Here is a 16,088-nt window from a genome sequence, read left to right as displayed (position 1 = left end):
ATTGGGGGGGGGGTGTGGCTGACCTATTCTTGAGTCACCCACCGCCCCCTCTCCCCTCAGGCTCAAAGGGCAGGCTGCCGGCAACAGGTTGGCTCCAAGGGTACCTCCTCGTCACCCACCCGCCAGCGGGAAGCGCATGTATCTTCCCTCTAGTAGGTTAACTATTACTCAAGTAGGTAACGAGGGATGCAAGCTGCGCCCCAGTTCGCCTCATTATAGTTATTCTTGATATCTCAGATATTCTAACTAGCAGAATGGAGTTTCCGTACTCATGAACAGGGTATGAATAGGCAGACAAGTAGAACCTATCAGCCTCTCTTACGTATACCCTCGGGATATTTTAACGTTCCCCGTCCACGATAGGCTGGGGGATATCCCGTTTACCGCCGTACTGTACCTCCCATACGCCAGTGTAGAGTAAGTGAGAGAGACTGAGGTGAGTGAGTAGGTAGTACGGAGTAAGGTAAACTGTAAACCGCAAACTGTAAACTTGAGGTAAAGGCAAACTTACCTTGTTTGGTTTCCTTCCAGTTTACCCCAGAATCCGTTCCTAACCTTGGAGCTCGCGCTAATCACCGGGGCCCGATCGACACTAAAAACCGAGGGAACCAACTGAATCTGCTGTGTCATTCGGTCACTCATTGTAAGCATTGTAAACATCGTAATCATTGTAATCATTGTAAATTACCGTATGCCGGTTGCATCATCACCTGCTGCCCTTGCCTCTTGTTAGGATAAGCAGTCCCCAATCTCCACCTCCATCCGCCCTTCTCCTCATCTCCTCGCTCTCCCTCTTCTTAATCAACTCCATCCTCCGCCCTCCCTTCCATTCCTCCATCATCTTTATCTTTGTCAACCTTCCACCTGTCTCCCTTTTCCCTTTTCCATTTTCCATCTCTCATTCCTTCCGTCTTTCCTCCCCCACATCCTCCATCATCACTTCCCTCCTTTACACTGCCCTGAGCTTCCATTTTCCCCCATACACTCATCATGAAAGGCATCCTCGGCCTTTCCGTGCTCCCGCTGCTGGCGGCTGCATCGCCTGTCTTTGTTGATTCCATCCACAATGGAGCCGCTCCCATTCTCTCTGCATCCAACGCAAAGGAGGTTCCTGATTCATACATTATTGTTTTCAAGAAGCACGTCACTTCGGTCTCAGCCGCCGCTCACCACAGCTGGGTGCAGGACATCCACTCCTCTCAAAGCCAAAGCCAGCGGACTGAACTGAAGAAGCGGTCTCTCTTTGACTTTGGTGAGGAGGTCTATCTTGGTCTGAAGAACACTTTTGACATCGGTGGCTCTGTGGTTGGCTACAGTGGCCACTTCCACGAGGATGTTATCGAGCAGGTCCGCATGCATCCTGATGTAAGTTCTTTGCCGCCTCTGGCGTCTCTACCATCCCTATATCAATCCTTACTAATTGACTATGTGTAAACAGGTCGCGTACATCGAGAGAGACTCCGAGGTTCACACCATGGAGGTGAACACTGAGAAGAACGCACCCTGGGGATTGGCCCGTATCTCCCACCGTGATAGCCTCACCTTTGGCACGTTCAACAAGTACTTGTACGACTCTGAGGGCGGCGAGGGCGTTGATGCCTACACCATTGATACCGGTATCAACGTTGACCATGAGGACTTCGGGGGCCGTGCCACTTGGGGCGCGACAATCCCTGACAACGACGAGGACCTAGACGGCAATGGTCACGGAACTCACTGCTCTGGTACTATCGCCGGTAGTAAGTACGGTGTGGCCAAGAAGGCCAACCTCTATGCTGTCAAGGTCCTGAGATCTAGCGGCTCTGGTACGATGTCCGACGTCGTTCGGGGTGTCGAGTGGGCCGTTGAGTCCCACCTGAAGAAGGCCAAGGATGCTAAGGCCGGTAAGGTCAAGGGTTTCAAGGGTAGTGTTGCCAACATGAGTCTGGGTGGTGGCAAGTCCAAGACCCTCGAGGATGCTGTCAACGCTGGTGTTGAGGCCGGCCTTCACTTTGCCGTTGCCGCAGGCAACGACAACGCTGACGCTTGCAACTACTCTCCCGCTGCTGCTGAGAATGCCATCACTGTCGGTGCTTCGACCCTCGGCGATGAGCGTGCTTATTTCTCCAACTATGGCAAGTGTACCGACATCTTCGCTCCTGGTCTTAACATCCTGTCCACCTGGATTGGCAGCAAGCACGCTACCAACACCATCTCTGGTACCTCCATGGCTTCTCCTCACATCTGCGGTCTCTTGGCCTACTTCGTCTCCCTTCAGCCTGATGCCGACTCTGCTTTCGCTGCTGGCGAGCTCACTCCTGCCAAGCTCAAGAAGGATTTGATCTCCATTGCTACCAAGGGTGCTCTTACTGACATTCCCTCGGATACCCCTAACGTAAGTTGACCGCGTTCCCCATATTCTGGAAGTAATGGTGACTGATGAATCTTTAGCTCCTCGCCTGGAACGGCGGTGGCTCCAGCAACTACACCGACATCGTTGCCAACGGTGGCTACAAGGTCTCCACCATCAAGGACCGCTTCGAGAACCTGGTTGACAAGGCTGAGAAGATGCTCTCTGAGGAGCTTGGCGCTATCTACAGCGAGATCCAGGATGCTGTCATTGCATAGATTTGAGATGTTTTGTTTTACAGACCTAGTTTGAGTTTTTGACGTCAAGACAAGACAGCTTGAGATCAAGACAAGAGCAGGTCGGACATTGGCGCTGGCTTTTTCTATCCTATTGCTTTGGAGTTGATGCATTGAGTGCGTCAATTGTACCATCCTGATGTTATTCGCCCGTCTGACCTATCCTTATGGTAGTATACATGTCGCAAAGAACCTATGACGCCTTGATTTAGAATTTTTGGGTGCATTTACCAGATTGTCAATTTTGTTACGATTACTAGAGGAATGGTATCTTGCTGATGAAGATCAGGCAATGTAGTTTTGGTATGAGTACAACAAACAGTCTATTTCTTCCACAGTACTCCGTATGCATCTTGTGTTGGGACTTCTTGACGAGAGTGGAGCTTATCACATGTTGCGTACGGAGCAGATCGCTTCGGTTCCTCATCTACGATAACTCGATAAGCAATTGAGTTCTTTACAGTACTGTACGTACATACCTTACGAAACTACGCTGAGTGAGCAAGTGACTTCGACCTTGCTCGTGCGCTTTGATTGAAGTTTACAACTGCATTGATATACGTGCTTCCCCGGTAGCTCAATGCCCATCCACAACTCCTGGTTTGTGTTGCCTGTACTATATAGTACTGTGCAAAGCACCCAAGGTCAGGTCCTACTCGTACTGTACGTAAGGTATCCTCCTGATAAGCCCCGACTCCACTTCTCCATCCAAAATCATCCACCTGAGACCCCCCCACCCCGCCTCAAATATGTTCTGTAAACAAGTCAATGTCACCTGCACCTCCATCCAAACCAACGAATAACCTCGCGGTCGCATCTTCGCACCCTACAACTATCGATTCCCGGCCCAGATGCTGGTTCCATATCTTCGTACCTGATAGTAGCCATGCCCCCTATACCGCCCGAGCATAGAATCCATCCACTCTATAGTTAAATTAGTTAGTTATACAGTGCAGTGCACAGGAAGCAGCCACCACCTTGGTTGGCCCTGACTACGTATGGAGATCGCCCGAGGTAGTACTGGAGTACCGGGTCGCCACGAACCTGTGCCCAGGAACGTTATGCTTGACTTTCCTCACCGTGATAGCTACTAAGCTTAACTCTGGCTGAATTATGCATGTCATGATGAGGGGCTAAGGGGGGGAAAGCGTGATGAGGAAGATCGACGGGCCTCGGACATCACCCCCTCTCTCCTCTCCCCTCTTCCCTCTCTCTTCCCTTCCCGCGTGATGGTATCATCAGGACGGACCGGTCAGGCACCGAGAGAAAGACAGTAAGCAGGCTACATGCTAGTAATTAATGTACTGAGTAATTCGGAGGCATTCGGACTGTTCACCGCCCCGCTGGGACGTCGCCGGAAGATCGGCTGTGAGATTACTCAATCCTCGCATTGGTGGTGGATGACATTCCTGTCCCGTGGAGGAGTGACATCATCTTCTGCGTTAGCTGTAGCATCTGCTTCGGGGGTGTTTTTGCGTGCGGGTGAGGGGTGTGTTCTTGCTGAAGGTAGTTTGCTTGGGTTTTCACTGTGGTACTGTGTTACGGGGGAGTTTGAGCCTTTGGACATTTGAAATTCGATGATGATAGAAGAGTGAATGATGGCTGTTATATCTATGCATGCATGCATGAAAAGAGAACACACCCCGTCCATGCTCTGCAGGTGAAGTGGATGTAAATCACAGATAGAAATATGCTGCTCCATGCCTATATCGTCCGTCCAATGCGCCTCGCTATGCCGGTTGTAAGAAAGAAAAAAAAATGAAGAAAGAAAATAAGGCAGAAAGAACCCCAATGTTCCAAGCACCAAATCCAGGAGGCGAGAGTACAATGTCAGTACTAGAGAGACCGTGAGGAAAGGTCTGGCAAAATTGCCCGTCGCAGAGCCGCAATGCGCAGGAGGGCTCCGGTTAGGAGGTCCTCCTAATACTTGCTTGCTTCATCATCATCCTCCTCCTCACTGCCTGTCTCCTGATCCTCGTCATCCACATCCAGATCTTCGTCGGAGTCGCTGCCCCCGAACACGTCATCGTCGACATCGCTCTCCGCCCAGAAGTCGGAGTCGTCCTTCTCGATGGCTCTAGCCGTCGAGGTTGTGTGGTGGGTGGGCATGACAAATCCCTCGGGGATGTCCTTCTTCGAATCTTCCACGTGCTGACGGACGATCGATTTGTAGTGCTCGGGGTTCTTGCGGAGCATCACGGAGGCGTCCACGTTGGCGGGCGAGGAGATCTCTGCGTCGTCGAGCAGCGAGAGGATGGATATGAGGACGGATTCGACTCGCTGAGCTGGCGACCACCGCTCCGAGGCTAGTTCGCCTGACATTTCATCCTCCCCGGGTGCGTGGAGGATGGAGATGCACAGTTTGCCGTCTTTGTAGATGTTCGGATGATAGAGGGGACGGAGAAACCGGAATTCTGTGTGGTGATAATAGCATCAGGTTAGTCGATTTGCGCATTCCCAGTGTAAGGAAGGGAGGGAGGCGCAAGGCGCTTATGGCCCAGGCGTAACGAACACGGGCGCACCAACCTGGAGGAGAATAAGGGTAGTTGCTCGGGAACTTCATCGAGGCCTTGAAGTATCCGCCATAATAGAGCGAGTCTGGGTTGAGGACGATCAGACCCACGTTCCAGTTGAGAATGTTCTGTTCATCGATCTGGAAGCGGAAGTCGGTCAGTATCCTTCACGATAAGGGGCCGGTGGTCCGTATTTAGGTGAATAATCCGCGACGTGTCGATCTAGACAAGGGATGCAAGGAAGCGTACCTCGATATTAACCCATGGCTCCTGCGACAACGACTTGTACTCGTTCATCAAGATGCGTTCCACCATGGTGAGCGACGGAAAGGGAGAGGTGGCGGGCGAGAAGGAGCCACAAATTCAAGGGGTACAAAATGAAGATACAGATCTTAAGAAGCGAAATAGAGTAATGGAGAGTACAGACAGACCGCTTGCTCCAAAGTCTGAAGATTAGATAGATAGGCGGTGGTGGTGGTAGGGACTCGATCTGGTGAGGGGAGACAAGTTGGAGTGAGGGTCATTGTCCGGCAAGAGACGCCGCTCGATGAAAGAGGCCGCTAGTCCCGCTGTGGCAATCCATGCTATCCCACGCGCAACGGAAGGTCCCGGGGAGGTGGCGTGCCCGATTCCCTCATCACTTCTTGGAAATCGGATGAAATCTCTCCGCAGAGTTTTTGCTGCCATGAGCCACCTCGATCTAGCGAAACCTACCTTCTACCTACTCGAAGTAATACCCGAACAAGTAGGCGGGTTCAACGCACCCGATCCTCGAGGCAATCCGGCTGTTCTCAAGCACTGATAAGATTACAAGTCGGAAGGGTCTTCGAGTCAGCTTAGTCAGGCACCAAAGGTGCTAGGAGGGAAAGACACCTCAGGGCGGCCACTCACAGTGTAGGAACGGATGAGAAATTACTGACGTTCATTGGTTTTCATAGCTTAAGAGGAGAACAAACAGTGGGGGCTCGAGAGGGGGAAAGGCAGCCCTTCGAGTGGGGAAAAGTCGCTGTAGTCTTATTTAGGACTACTTTGGACCAGCTGGCTCAGTTATCATCGTGCTCGTGATATCATTACGGCATAGACCCCAGCAATGCCGGTGAAGTCGTCTTACTCAGGCGGAAATCTGGAGGATAACCGACGGACTTCCTAAGGACTAACCGGAAGGGCTCCTGGAGGGACAAAACATGCCACTGAGTCAAAAAGGCACAAATCCTCTTCCAGCCGCCTTGCGCTGCTGCTGCTGCTGCTGCTGCTGCTGCTGCTCGCTGCTTATCTCTCGGATGATAAAGAAGGGCGCCCCATCAGACTCAGATTACGAAATCAGCTAACTATCCCATTTTCAGACGCCGACGCCTGTCAAGTGATGACCTTCCCAGACCTTGACTCACAGCTCCAAGCGAAATTTGATAACAGCCAAGCGCGCATGACGAATCAACCGCGTCAATTGCAACAAAAAGGTCAAAGGGTCGAGTTTTTCAGTCGAGTCGGTGTGACTGGCAAGGGGTATGCAGGATGCACGGACAGCCCGACAGTCCTCGCATTTCCCTATCTTCAAGCCCCTCCCATTCCTCCATTTTCTATGAGAATTTAACATCGATGAAAAGTCAAGAAGAGGTCTGTGGGTTAGGAAGTTCGAGACCATGTTCTTCGTAGCTTTTCTCGACAATAGGAAAAATCTAGAGCCTGTCGACTGCGGAACGAACCCTAGAGTTCTCACAAATCTGGGGACCTCTGCGCTAAGACTCCAAGAGAAAGCGAAGATGAAATCCTTTAAGATCACATCTGGCAGAGTGCATCCACCAGCCAGAAAGAGGTGGTTAACTTGAAGTGATTTGATCTGATCTGTGATACATCAATTCCACTGGACGCATCGGGACTGCAAGCATCTGATAATGACTTGAATCATAATAAGAGAGAGGGAGGATAAAAAAAAAAAAAAAAAAAAAAAAAAAAAAAAAAAAAAGCGATCCTGCGGCAAGTCTGCATACTTTTGGCCATGTCTTGCGTGCAATGTCAGCATTGCGTGAAGGGCGGATGGAAGGTTGACCATGGATCCAGAAGAGCCATAAAGAGTCTCAAAAATATAGTATCTATTCTGGCGAATACCGAGCTATCGTTGGTGAAACACCACTAGTAGAGTTGGGTGTAACGGCAGTGATACTAAATCACTTTTGTCGCAACGTGGGAAGCCTGGAAAGCAATCGGATTAGTTTACTGGAGGTCTGGAATATTCGTTGCGGGCGGGAGAAAAAAGCCTCCACTGCTATTATTCTATTTTTTCCAGGGCAAGTTAGAGGCTGACTAGGGGTAGCAGACTAACGAGTCTTAACGAACTAGTAGTCGAGTAGGTTAGCTGGCGGACTGCTGTGTAGCCTGCCGGGCTGTTCTCCACGGGCTGTCCCACTCGCTCGGCGTCCGCCTGCTGCTCGTCATCGCCGCATTTCTGTCTTCCTGGTCTTCCACCCTTCCTCTCTTTCCCCCTCCCAGTTTCTCTCTCTCTCTCTCTCTCTCGCTCCACCTTCACTCCCTACCCTCGTCTCCTCTCACCTGCAACAACCTATATTATCGCCGAGGTCGTGCTATGTTGCCAACCTCCTCGCGATCATCGCCGCTGTATAATTCCGCCCGTGCCTAACCGTTGCTCTGGTGGAAAAGTCGACTACATCGCTTTTCTCCGCCTTCCCGTTCGGCGATGCTAGGCTTGTCCTGCATCTATATGCCGTGACGTTGTCTCTCTAGCCACTATACTGGACGCCTTCTTGTCTAACAATTGCTGGCTAGGCTTATCCAGTCTATATCTCAAAATCAGCACATAAGCGCATGATCTCTGCAGCTCCTCTGCCTCGACTGTTCTTCGTCTACCAATAATGGGGGTGGAATGCCATGGCCCTATCTGGGCCGGTGATGACCTCTCTCGTTGCTTCCAACGCAAGTACGTTGAATTTATCCAGTCTGTGTAGGGCGCTGCGCCAGGAAATGAACTAACAAACCACAATTCTAGCTACCTACAAGTGATTTTCCCACTCACGGCCTGCGGGCTCTCTCTAATTTTCATCGTGCTCCGCGTTGCATACGGCTATTTATTTTCTCGGAGAGGGGTTTCATACAAGATCTTGGTGAACAATGAAGAAGATGAGGATACGACAAACACGGCTATTGGGGACGATGAGGAAGGGGAAACAGATCCGATGCTGAGTAAAGCGACGCAGAGCGAGGTGCCTCACTTCGAAGTGGACCGCCCACAGGGCGAGCTTGCCGTTATATCTCTGGAAATACTCGCGCTTGCGGGAGAAGTGGCCGTATTTGTCGCGGTTCTATCTACAGATGCTTGGGGTCGTCAGGGCTCTCTCCCAGCCATTGCGAAGCTAGTTTCATGGTCCTACATATTATTCCTGGCATTGGTCCGCCTGCTGCTCTCGACGCTGGACCTCCACTCTTCTCCCCGGCTCTGGAACCATACTGCGGCTTTATATGGGCTGCAATGGCTGTTCACGGTCTTCATTTTCCGATCTGCCGTCATCCATCCACTTTCCAAGCGCGCCTTGACCTTCAGCTCGATTGAGTTCGTCTTGTCAACCCTCCTTTTGCTCGTTGCAGTGACCACCCGCAGAGGGAACAAGTCTGTGCTCGTTTCGCACGAAGATGGTCTGGAGCCCGCAAAACATCCCACGGCCAGCTTGCTTTCGCTTGCCACCTTCGGTTGGCTGGACCCCTTGATCCTCAAAGGTTACAGGCAGCCCCTGGAGCTTGACGATGTCTGGGATTTGACTGCGTCTCAAAAAGCCGCTACTGTGCTGGAGGACTTCCGACGCAGGCATTATCAAGGTGCTCTCTGGTGGAAGTTGGCCCGCCACTTCTACGGTACGCTTCTTTACCAGGGCGCCTGGACGATCTTCTCAAACTGCTTCACGTATTTGCCCACTATCTTGCTTAGGGCGATCCTTCAATATGTCGAGGATCCGCGGTCGACCACAGCAAATGCAGCCTGGCTATACGCCATCCTTCTGTTCTGCTCCGGAGCTATTCAAGGTATTGCTGACGGACAAGCCCTCTGGATCGGACGTAAACTTGGCGTCAAAGTCCGTGCTATCATCATTGGCGAGATCTACGCCAAGGCTTTGCGGAGAAAGGCTGGCTCGACTGTCGAGACCGCCCCCAAGAAGGCTTCTGAGACGGATGACGACAAGAAAAAGAAGGGCGGTCTGTTCTCCTTTGGTCGCAAGAACAAGAAGAAGGCGACTACCGACCCTGAAACGAACGGCACCCCAGCGAAAGATTCCAAGGAAGGTGACGAAAAGCAATTGGCCAACGTTGGTACTATCATCAATCTCATGGCCATCGACTCGTTCAAGGTTAGCGAGGTTGGCGCCTACCTTCACTTTCTCTGGGCCAGTGTGCCTACTCAGATTATCATCGCTGTCACCCTTCTCTATCGTCTACTGGGCTTGAGTTCCTTTGCTGGAATAGTGATCATGGTGCTCATGCTACCTGTGAACCTCATCATTGCGAAGCAGTTCTCAAAGGTTCAGAAACAGATCCTGAAAGGAACCGATGCTCGTATCCATAGCACAAATGAGATTCTGCAAAATATTCGGATCATCAAATATTTTGCGTGGGAGCAGCGTTTCCAGGATATTGTCAACGAAAAGCGCAAGACCGAATTGAAGGCTCTCCGATTCCGGTACATCATCTGGTCTTCAGCAGCTACCGTTTGGTACGGCACGCCAATTTTGATCACATTTGCCTCTTTCTTCCTGTATACGGTGGTGGAAAAGAAACAGTTGACACCCTCAATCGCGTTCCCCGCATTGTCGATGTTCTCTCTGCTCCGTGTGCCTTTGGATCAGCTAGCAGATATGGTGGCACACGTGCAGGAATCCAAAGTCTCGCTCGATCGTGTGGATGAATATCTCAATGAGGACGAGACTGAAAAGTATCGTCTGCTTGATCACGAGGAATCACCTGAACAGCCGTCCAAGATCGCACTGGAGAAGGCCACTCTCAGTTGGGGTGCCTCCAAGACGGGATACTCCGATGACCCATCGGATGACGCCAAGGACAATTTCCGCCTGATCAACATGGATGTGTCATTCAAGGTCGGCAAGCTGAACGTTATCACTGGCGCTACTGGATCTGGAAAGACCTCTTTGCTTATGGCTCTGTTGGGTGAGATGAAACTTCTGGAAGGAAGGGTCTATCTCCCTGGCGGCACTGCGAATCGCGCGGAACTTCCTGTGGATCCGCAGACGGGTCTCATCGAGAGTGTTGCGTACTGCGCACAGGAAGCCTGGCTTGTGAACGCTACTGTAAAGGATAACATTGTGTTTGCATCTCCGTTCGACCAACGCCGGTACAATGCTGTGATCAAGGCATGTGCTTTGGAAAGAGATCTCCAGATTCTCGACGCCGGTGATCAGACTCTCGTGGGCGAAAAGGGCATCAGCTTGTCAGGCGGTCAAAAGCAGCGTATCTCCCTCGCCCGTGCTGTCTACAGCAGAGCTCGCCATTTGCTCTTGGATGATTGTTTGAGTGCCGTGGACTCGCACACCGCCAAGCATATCTTCCGTCAGGCCTTGACTGGCCCTCTTATGATGAACCGATCCTGCATTCTTGTGACGCACAACGTCGCTCTTACGGTCCCTCAAGCCGATCATGTGCTTGTCCTCAACAACGGTAAAATAGCGGCACAGGGTCCTCCGGATGAGGTGGCTGCCTCGGGTGCCTTGGGTGATGAGCTCCTCAAGTCTCGGCCGACATCCAGGGCTAGCACTCCGCGTCTTTCTCGTAGACCCTCGGATGCCGAGGAACAACAAGACGAGAACCACGCGAATGGCTCGGCAGTCAATGACACCACCGCGAAGATTTCAGACGGGAAAGATGACCCGTCCAAACTCAGTGAGTCCAAAACGACGGGTAGCATCAAATTGTCGACGATCAAAATGTATCTGCTTTCAATGGGCTCTTGGTCCTACTGGCTTGTTGCTGTTCTAGTGTTCTGTCTGCAACAGTTAGGATCGGTCTCTACCAACATCTGGATCAGACAATGGGCGAACTCGTATCAAACCCAGGGCGCTAGACAGGAGGATGCTGGCGATTATGCGGCAGTGGCCAATTTCAAAATGCCCTCGTTCAATGCTGGCGGTGTCCCCCGTACCTCGGTCTTCAGCGCACCCCAATTCAGCACCCGCAAGAATGATGGGGCTGACAACGATGTGAACATCACGTACTACCTTGGTGTTTACGCGCTGTTGGGTCTTTCTTTTGTCCTAATCTCCCTGCTCAGAGAAGCCGTTCTTTTCTGGGGCTCTCTGCATGCTTCGTTCACCATCCATCAACGTCTCCTGAGATCTGTGATTCATGCTAAGTTCAAGTTCTTTGACTCGACCCCTCTCGGCCAATTGATGAACCGCTTCTCCAAGGATGTCGAGGCTGTTGACCAGGAAGTTGCTCCTGTCGCAATTGGCATGCTTCACAGTCTCGCATCTGTCATCATGATCGTGATCCTGATCTCAGTCATCACCCCCGGCTTCTTGATCGCTGGCATCTTCATCACGCTGATCTATGTCGCTCTTGGTGCTGTCTACGTGAACTCTTCTCGGGATCTGAAAAGACTGGAATCTGTACAGAGAAGCCCGCTGTATCAGCAGTTCGGCGAGACCTTGAATGGAATTGTGACCATCCGTGCCTATGGTGACGGACCGCGGTTCATTGTTGATAACCATCGTCGGATCAATGCCTACAACCGACCTCATATCTATCTCTGGGCTAGCAACCGCTGGCTTGCGCTGCGCGTTGACGTCACTGGAGCTCTGGTTTCTTTCTTCACGGCTATCTTCGTTCTCGCGAATGTTGGAAAGGTCGATGCCGGTGCTGCTGGACTTTCTCTGACATATGCGGTGACGTTCACCGACAACGTCCTTTGGCTCGTCCGGCTGTATTCTGAGGTCCAACAGAATATGAACTCGGTGGAGCGAGTCAAGGAGTACCTTGATGTGGAACAAGAGGCTGATGCTGTCATTGCCGACTCCAGACCGCCGGCTCAGTGGCCCAGTGGCGGCTCGGTTGAGTTTGCCAACTATACCACGCGGTACCGGTCGGACTTGGATCCTGTTCTTCGGAATGTTTCGTTCACGGTACAGCCTGGCGAGAAGGTGGGCATTGTCGGTCGTACGGGCGCTGGAAAGAGTTCTCTTGCCCTTGCGCTGTTCCGCGGTCTTGAAGCCGAGAAAGGACGCATCATCATCGACAACGTGGACATCAGCAAGATCGGTCTCCGCGACTTGCGTGAAGCGATCACTATTGTTCCTCAGGACCCTACTCTCTTCACGGGCACCATCCGGACCAACCTTGATCCCTTCAATCTATTCAGTGACGAACAAATTTTCACCGCGCTGCGGCGCGTCCATTTGATCGGCCCAGGAACCTCGGGCACTGCTACACCTACGACGAGTAGCACTGTTGCCGAGACCAGCGCGAACGGTGTCACCAGTAGTACTGTCCTTGACAACAAGAACATCTTCCTGAACCTGGAGACTGCGGTTTCCGAATCCGGATCCAACCTGTCTCAGGGTCAACGCCAGCTTCTATGCCTTGCTCGTGCCCTTCTCAAGAACCCGAAGGTGCTGATGATGGACGAAGCCACCGCGTCGATTGACTACAATACCGACTCGAAGATCCAGGAAACCCTCCGCGAGCTCCGGGAAAGCACGATTATCACGATCGCCCACCGCCTGCAAACTATCATTGACTACGACAAGGTGCTCGTGCTTGACCATGGTCAGGTCATTGAGTTCGAGCACCCGTGGACGCTGATCAACCGCGAGGATGGTCTCTTCCGCAGCATGTGCGAGAACAGTGGAAATATGGACGGTCTTCTAGAGGGTGCCAAGAGGGCCTGGGAAAGCAAGAGTGGGAACACCTCGACATAGTCTTGTAGAGTTGCGTGCATCAGATGGGGGGTTTCCTATTTTCATTACATACATACACTGTTGTTCTTTTCCTGTGAATTGTTCTTTCCTCCGCACTGGGGCCATAAAAGTTATGGTACATAATTATCTCTAGGCGTGTGTCTATTTACATCGCTGTATGTGTTTGAATTGTTTACATATGATAGAGAGTCAACTCATTGTTTGAGCATTCTTGCCAGACCTGTTACTGTGGTACCGTCAGCCTCATCTCCACTAATGGCTTCTGTAGTAAGTGTAAATGGCTCGGAGGTCAGGAGCCCGTTTGCCTGACGGGGCGTGGTCATCTGGAGTGATGCTGGGAGTGATCGTGGATCATGGATGCCGGGAAGGGAGACCGGGCTGGGAATAAATGCCGCATAATGACTGGTGCTGTTCACGAACCAGCCAATAGGAGTCCAGCTAGTATACTCCTCAACCTCAAGCCCTGAGACAACTTCTGTATACTTAAGGTGAGCTCGTCTCCCTTCACCAAACACAATCATGATCAACATCGCGCATCCCAATCCCGATCCCAAAACAACATGTCCCGACCGAAGGTTCTACTGATCGGCGCCACCGGCAACACAGGCGGTTCCATCCTGGAAGCCATGCTCGCCGCCGACCAATTTGTATACATCCACATCCCCTGCCAGACCCTTACCCATATAAGAAATCCAAAACAGCTAACCTATGCAATGCTACGCAACTACACAGGACATTGACATCCTCATCCGCCCGGCCTCCGTGCCTAAACCCGCCGTGCAAGCCCTCCTCCAGCGCGGCCTGACGCCCCGCATCGTGGACCTCGATCTCCCCGAAGACGCCCTCGTGCCCGCGCTGGCCGGCATCGCGATCCTGATCAGCACGCTCGGCCCGGCCACCGTCGCGCAGGAGAAGACCCTCGTGCGCGCCGCCAAACGCGCGGGCGTGCAGCGCTTCGTCCCGAGCTCGTGGGTGACCGTCGCCCCGCCGCGGGGGTCGATGCTTTTGCGGGAGGAGGTGCGTCCGTTCCCTTGGCCCACTTGGCCTCTGTCTATACCTACCTGCCTGCCTGCCTGCCTGCCTGCCTACACACCTACCTACCTAACCACCTGAACCTCCCTCTATACACACCACCCCGAAGAACCACACTAAGCAGTGGGATAGAAAGAAGAAATCCTCGCCGAACTCCGCACCCAGAACCTGGATTACACCGTCATCGACGTGGGCTACTGGTACCAACTCTCCCTGCCCCCAGTCCCCTCCGGCCGCCTCTCCTACGCCATCCCGGTGCCGGAGACGATCATCCACGGCGACGGCACCGCGCCCACCATCCTCACCGATCTACGGGATATCGGCCGCTTCGTGGCGCGCATCGTCGCCGACCCGCGCACGCGCAACCGGGCCGTGTACACGTGCTCGGCGGTGCTGTCCGAGAACGAGATTTTTGAGGTTGTGGAGGATGTTTCGGGTGAGACCGTTAGCAGGATCTATGTAGGGTCCCTTTTTGTCCGGTGGTCCCCGGTGGGTGGGTGTGGACACAGGCTGACCGCAGGCAGGAATCCGAGGCAGAAACCCTCCGCAAAGCCGAGCAAGCGCTGGCAGCGCTGGCCGCAAATCCCACTGATTTCTGGCAACGCGCGGCCGTGTACCTGGCGCAGTACCGGTGCAGCAAGTACGTGCGTCGGGAGAATACGCCCGAGACGGCGGCGGAGCTGGGGTATTTGGATGCCAGGGTGCTGTATCCGGATTTGAGGACGGTGGGGTTCCGGGAGTTTGTGGTAGAGGTGCTGGCGGGGCGGGGGAGGAATCCTTATCCTGGGTCTGTTTCTTGATTATGGGGGGTTGATGTGTGCATGGGGAAGTGGGTTGGCTTGGATGTTGTATGTCGTGGTGTTTGTGCTGAGTGCCTAATAACGTATACATGATCCCTCCTTGCTTAGAGAATTGCAAGTCGCTTGAAACTCCACGTGGTGATTCATGGCTAGAACATAAGAACGATAATCTGTGTGAATTCGTCTAAAGGTAGGTCATTGTACGTTCAATTCCTCTAAGAAAATCAGCCATGTAACAATTTTCGAAGTTTGTCGCATTTTGAACTATCTCACTACGGTGCTTGAGCTGGATAGAAGGGTAGTCATTAGCCATGACTTGAGGCAACCGGAAATGTGTGCTTGCTTGAGTGGATGCGAACCCTGGATTGATATGAAAGGAAGTTGGTGGATGTATAAAGTGTATTGATCTATAGACTTGGAAGATCTGCCTGCTCGCTTACCAATTATGTTAAGTTACTAAGTTTTACTTATATAAACCAAAGTTCTGTGAGCAACATAGGTATCGCATCAGGTAAGACCAGTTGTATACTGCAAGTTGTTTGCACAATTGCCCTGCTCACCCAGGTCCCGCAAGGATACACCCGGACCCTTACCTGAAACTAATCTATAAATGGCTACGAAGTAATTGGTATGAGATTTTGTGACGTCTAGGGTTTGACCTTTCATAACCTTTTTCAAGCAGAGTCCCTGTAATTTGCCTGTGTTGTGCAGAATGTCCTTCTGTGCGCTGTAATAATAGAGGACACACGTAAGCTGGATTACCTGGCATAGTCACCTGATTCCGTGAGACTCGCCAGTGGCAATGCAGAGCAGCAAGATCATAGATGAAAGGTAAGTTTGGCGGCGAACCTTACTACACAGGATATAAATTAATTAGAGCTGACTGAGGGAAGCAGTTAGTATAGAGTGTACTAGGAGGAACCATCTAAGTCGACCATCAACACTCTATATAGTACACTAAATATTACTTCTAATCTACTTTGGAGTTGGACGAGTCTGATTTGTTTATTTTATTTGCTTGTTTACTGTGCTTGTCTGAACTTACTCTGTCGTCTTTAAGTTTTAAGTCATAATAAAAATATATAGAATCTGATAAGAAGTAGCAGCCCAGAGTCAACCAATTACAGAGCTTCTATGTATACTACTATTGTTGAAAATATTGCAGAATTGTTCAACTCACTCTAAAAATC

The 16,088-nt window shown here is 51.7% G+C and overlaps 5 protein-coding genes across 5 annotated transcripts; 3 read left to right on the top strand and 2 right to left on the bottom strand.

Annotated features, from left to right (window-relative positions):
- The first annotated feature begins 891 nt into the window (after nucleotides 1-891).
- BO82DRAFT_312993 (S8 family peptidase) lies at nucleotides 892-2,828 on the top strand. Its single transcript, XM_025632460.1, has 3 exons — nucleotides 892-1,365; nucleotides 1,439-2,374; nucleotides 2,431-2,828. The coding sequence occupies exons 1-3, from the start codon at nucleotides 991-993 to the stop codon at nucleotides 2,605-2,607; spliced, it is 1,488 nt and encodes a 495-aa protein (XP_025490574.1). The 5' UTR covers nucleotides 892-990; the 3' UTR covers nucleotides 2,608-2,828.
- A 1,353-nt stretch (nucleotides 2,829-4,181) lies between these two features.
- On the bottom strand, nucleotides 4,182-5,881 carry BO82DRAFT_384436 (putative ubiquitin conjugating enzyme (UbcC)). Its single transcript, XM_025638101.1, has 3 exons — nucleotides 5,388-5,881; nucleotides 5,152-5,278; nucleotides 4,182-5,039 (listed from the first exon to the last, which is right to left on the bottom strand). Exons 1-3 carry the CDS (start codon nucleotides 5,451-5,453, stop codon nucleotides 4,546-4,548), a joined length of 687 nt encoding a protein of 228 aa, XP_025490573.1. The 5' UTR covers nucleotides 5,454-5,881; the 3' UTR covers nucleotides 4,182-4,545.
- A 398-nt stretch (nucleotides 5,882-6,279) lies between these two features.
- On the bottom strand, nucleotides 6,280-7,282 carry BO82DRAFT_109532 (uncharacterized protein). Its single transcript, XM_025629801.1, has 2 exons — nucleotides 7,127-7,282; nucleotides 6,280-6,980 (listed from the first exon to the last, which is right to left on the bottom strand). Exons 1-2 carry the CDS (start codon nucleotides 7,134-7,136, stop codon nucleotides 6,523-6,525), a joined length of 468 nt encoding a protein of 155 aa, XP_025490572.1. The 5' UTR covers nucleotides 7,137-7,282; the 3' UTR covers nucleotides 6,280-6,522.
- Nucleotides 7,283-7,581: 299 nt separating this feature from the next.
- BO82DRAFT_433365 (putative ABC bile acid transporter) lies at nucleotides 7,582-13,284 on the top strand. Its single transcript, XM_025640865.1, has 2 exons — nucleotides 7,582-8,070; nucleotides 8,140-13,284. Exons 1-2 carry the CDS (start codon nucleotides 8,006-8,008, stop codon nucleotides 13,064-13,066), a joined length of 4,992 nt encoding a protein of 1,663 aa, XP_025490571.1. The 5' UTR covers nucleotides 7,582-8,005; the 3' UTR covers nucleotides 13,067-13,284.
- A 342-nt stretch (nucleotides 13,285-13,626) lies between these two features.
- Nucleotides 13,627-15,017, top strand: BO82DRAFT_312985 (NAD(P)-binding protein; the record flags this gene model as incomplete). Its single annotated transcript, XM_025632459.1, has 4 exons — nucleotides 13,627-13,713; nucleotides 13,799-14,083; nucleotides 14,231-14,542; nucleotides 14,608-15,017. The coding sequence occupies 4 exons, from the start codon at nucleotides 13,627-13,629 to the stop codon at nucleotides 14,896-14,898; spliced, it is 975 nt and encodes a 324-aa protein (XP_025490570.1). The 3' UTR covers nucleotides 14,899-15,017.
- Between the last annotated feature and the right edge of the window lie 1,071 nt (nucleotides 15,018-16,088).

The sequence above is a fragment of the Aspergillus uvarum genome, assembly GCF_003184745.1.
Source record: "Aspergillus uvarum CBS 121591 unplaced genomic scaffold BO82scaffold_37, whole genome shotgun sequence".
NCBI classification, from domain to species: Eukaryota; Fungi; Ascomycota; class Eurotiomycetes; order Eurotiales; family Aspergillaceae; genus Aspergillus; species Aspergillus uvarum.
Note: the sequence above shows the minus strand (reverse complement) of the source record. Positions and strands in the feature narration are given on the sequence as shown.

Coding starts and splice junctions, on each gene's coding strand:
- BO82DRAFT_312993 (XM_025632460.1), top strand. CDS start 991: ATGAAAGGCATCCTCGGCCTTTCCGTGCTCCCGCTGCTGGCGGCTGCA. Junction 1,366..1,438: donor AGGTCCGCATGCATCCTGAT/GTAAGTTCTTTG, acceptor ATGTGTAAACAG/GTCGCGTACATCGAGAGAGA. Junction 2,375..2,430: donor TTCCCTCGGATACCCCTAAC/GTAAGTTGACCG, acceptor ATGAATCTTTAG/CTCCTCGCCTGGAACGGCGG.
- BO82DRAFT_384436 (XM_025638101.1), bottom strand. CDS start 5,453: ATGGTGGAACGCATCTTGATGAACGAGTACAAGTCGTTGTCGCAGGAG. Junction 5,279..5,387: donor AGCCATGGGTTAATATCGAG/GTACGCTTCCTT, acceptor TTCCGCTTCCAG/ATCGATGAACAGAACATTCT. Junction 5,040..5,151: donor CTACCCTTATTCTCCTCCAG/GTTGGTGCGCCC, acceptor ATCACCACACAG/AATTCCGGTTTCTCCGTCCC.
- BO82DRAFT_433365 (XM_025640865.1), top strand. CDS start 8,006: ATGGGGGTGGAATGCCATGGCCCTATCTGGGCCGGTGATGACCTCTCT. Junction 8,071..8,139: donor TCTCGTTGCTTCCAACGCAA/GTACGTTGAATT, acceptor CCACAATTCTAG/CTACCTACAAGTGATTTTCC.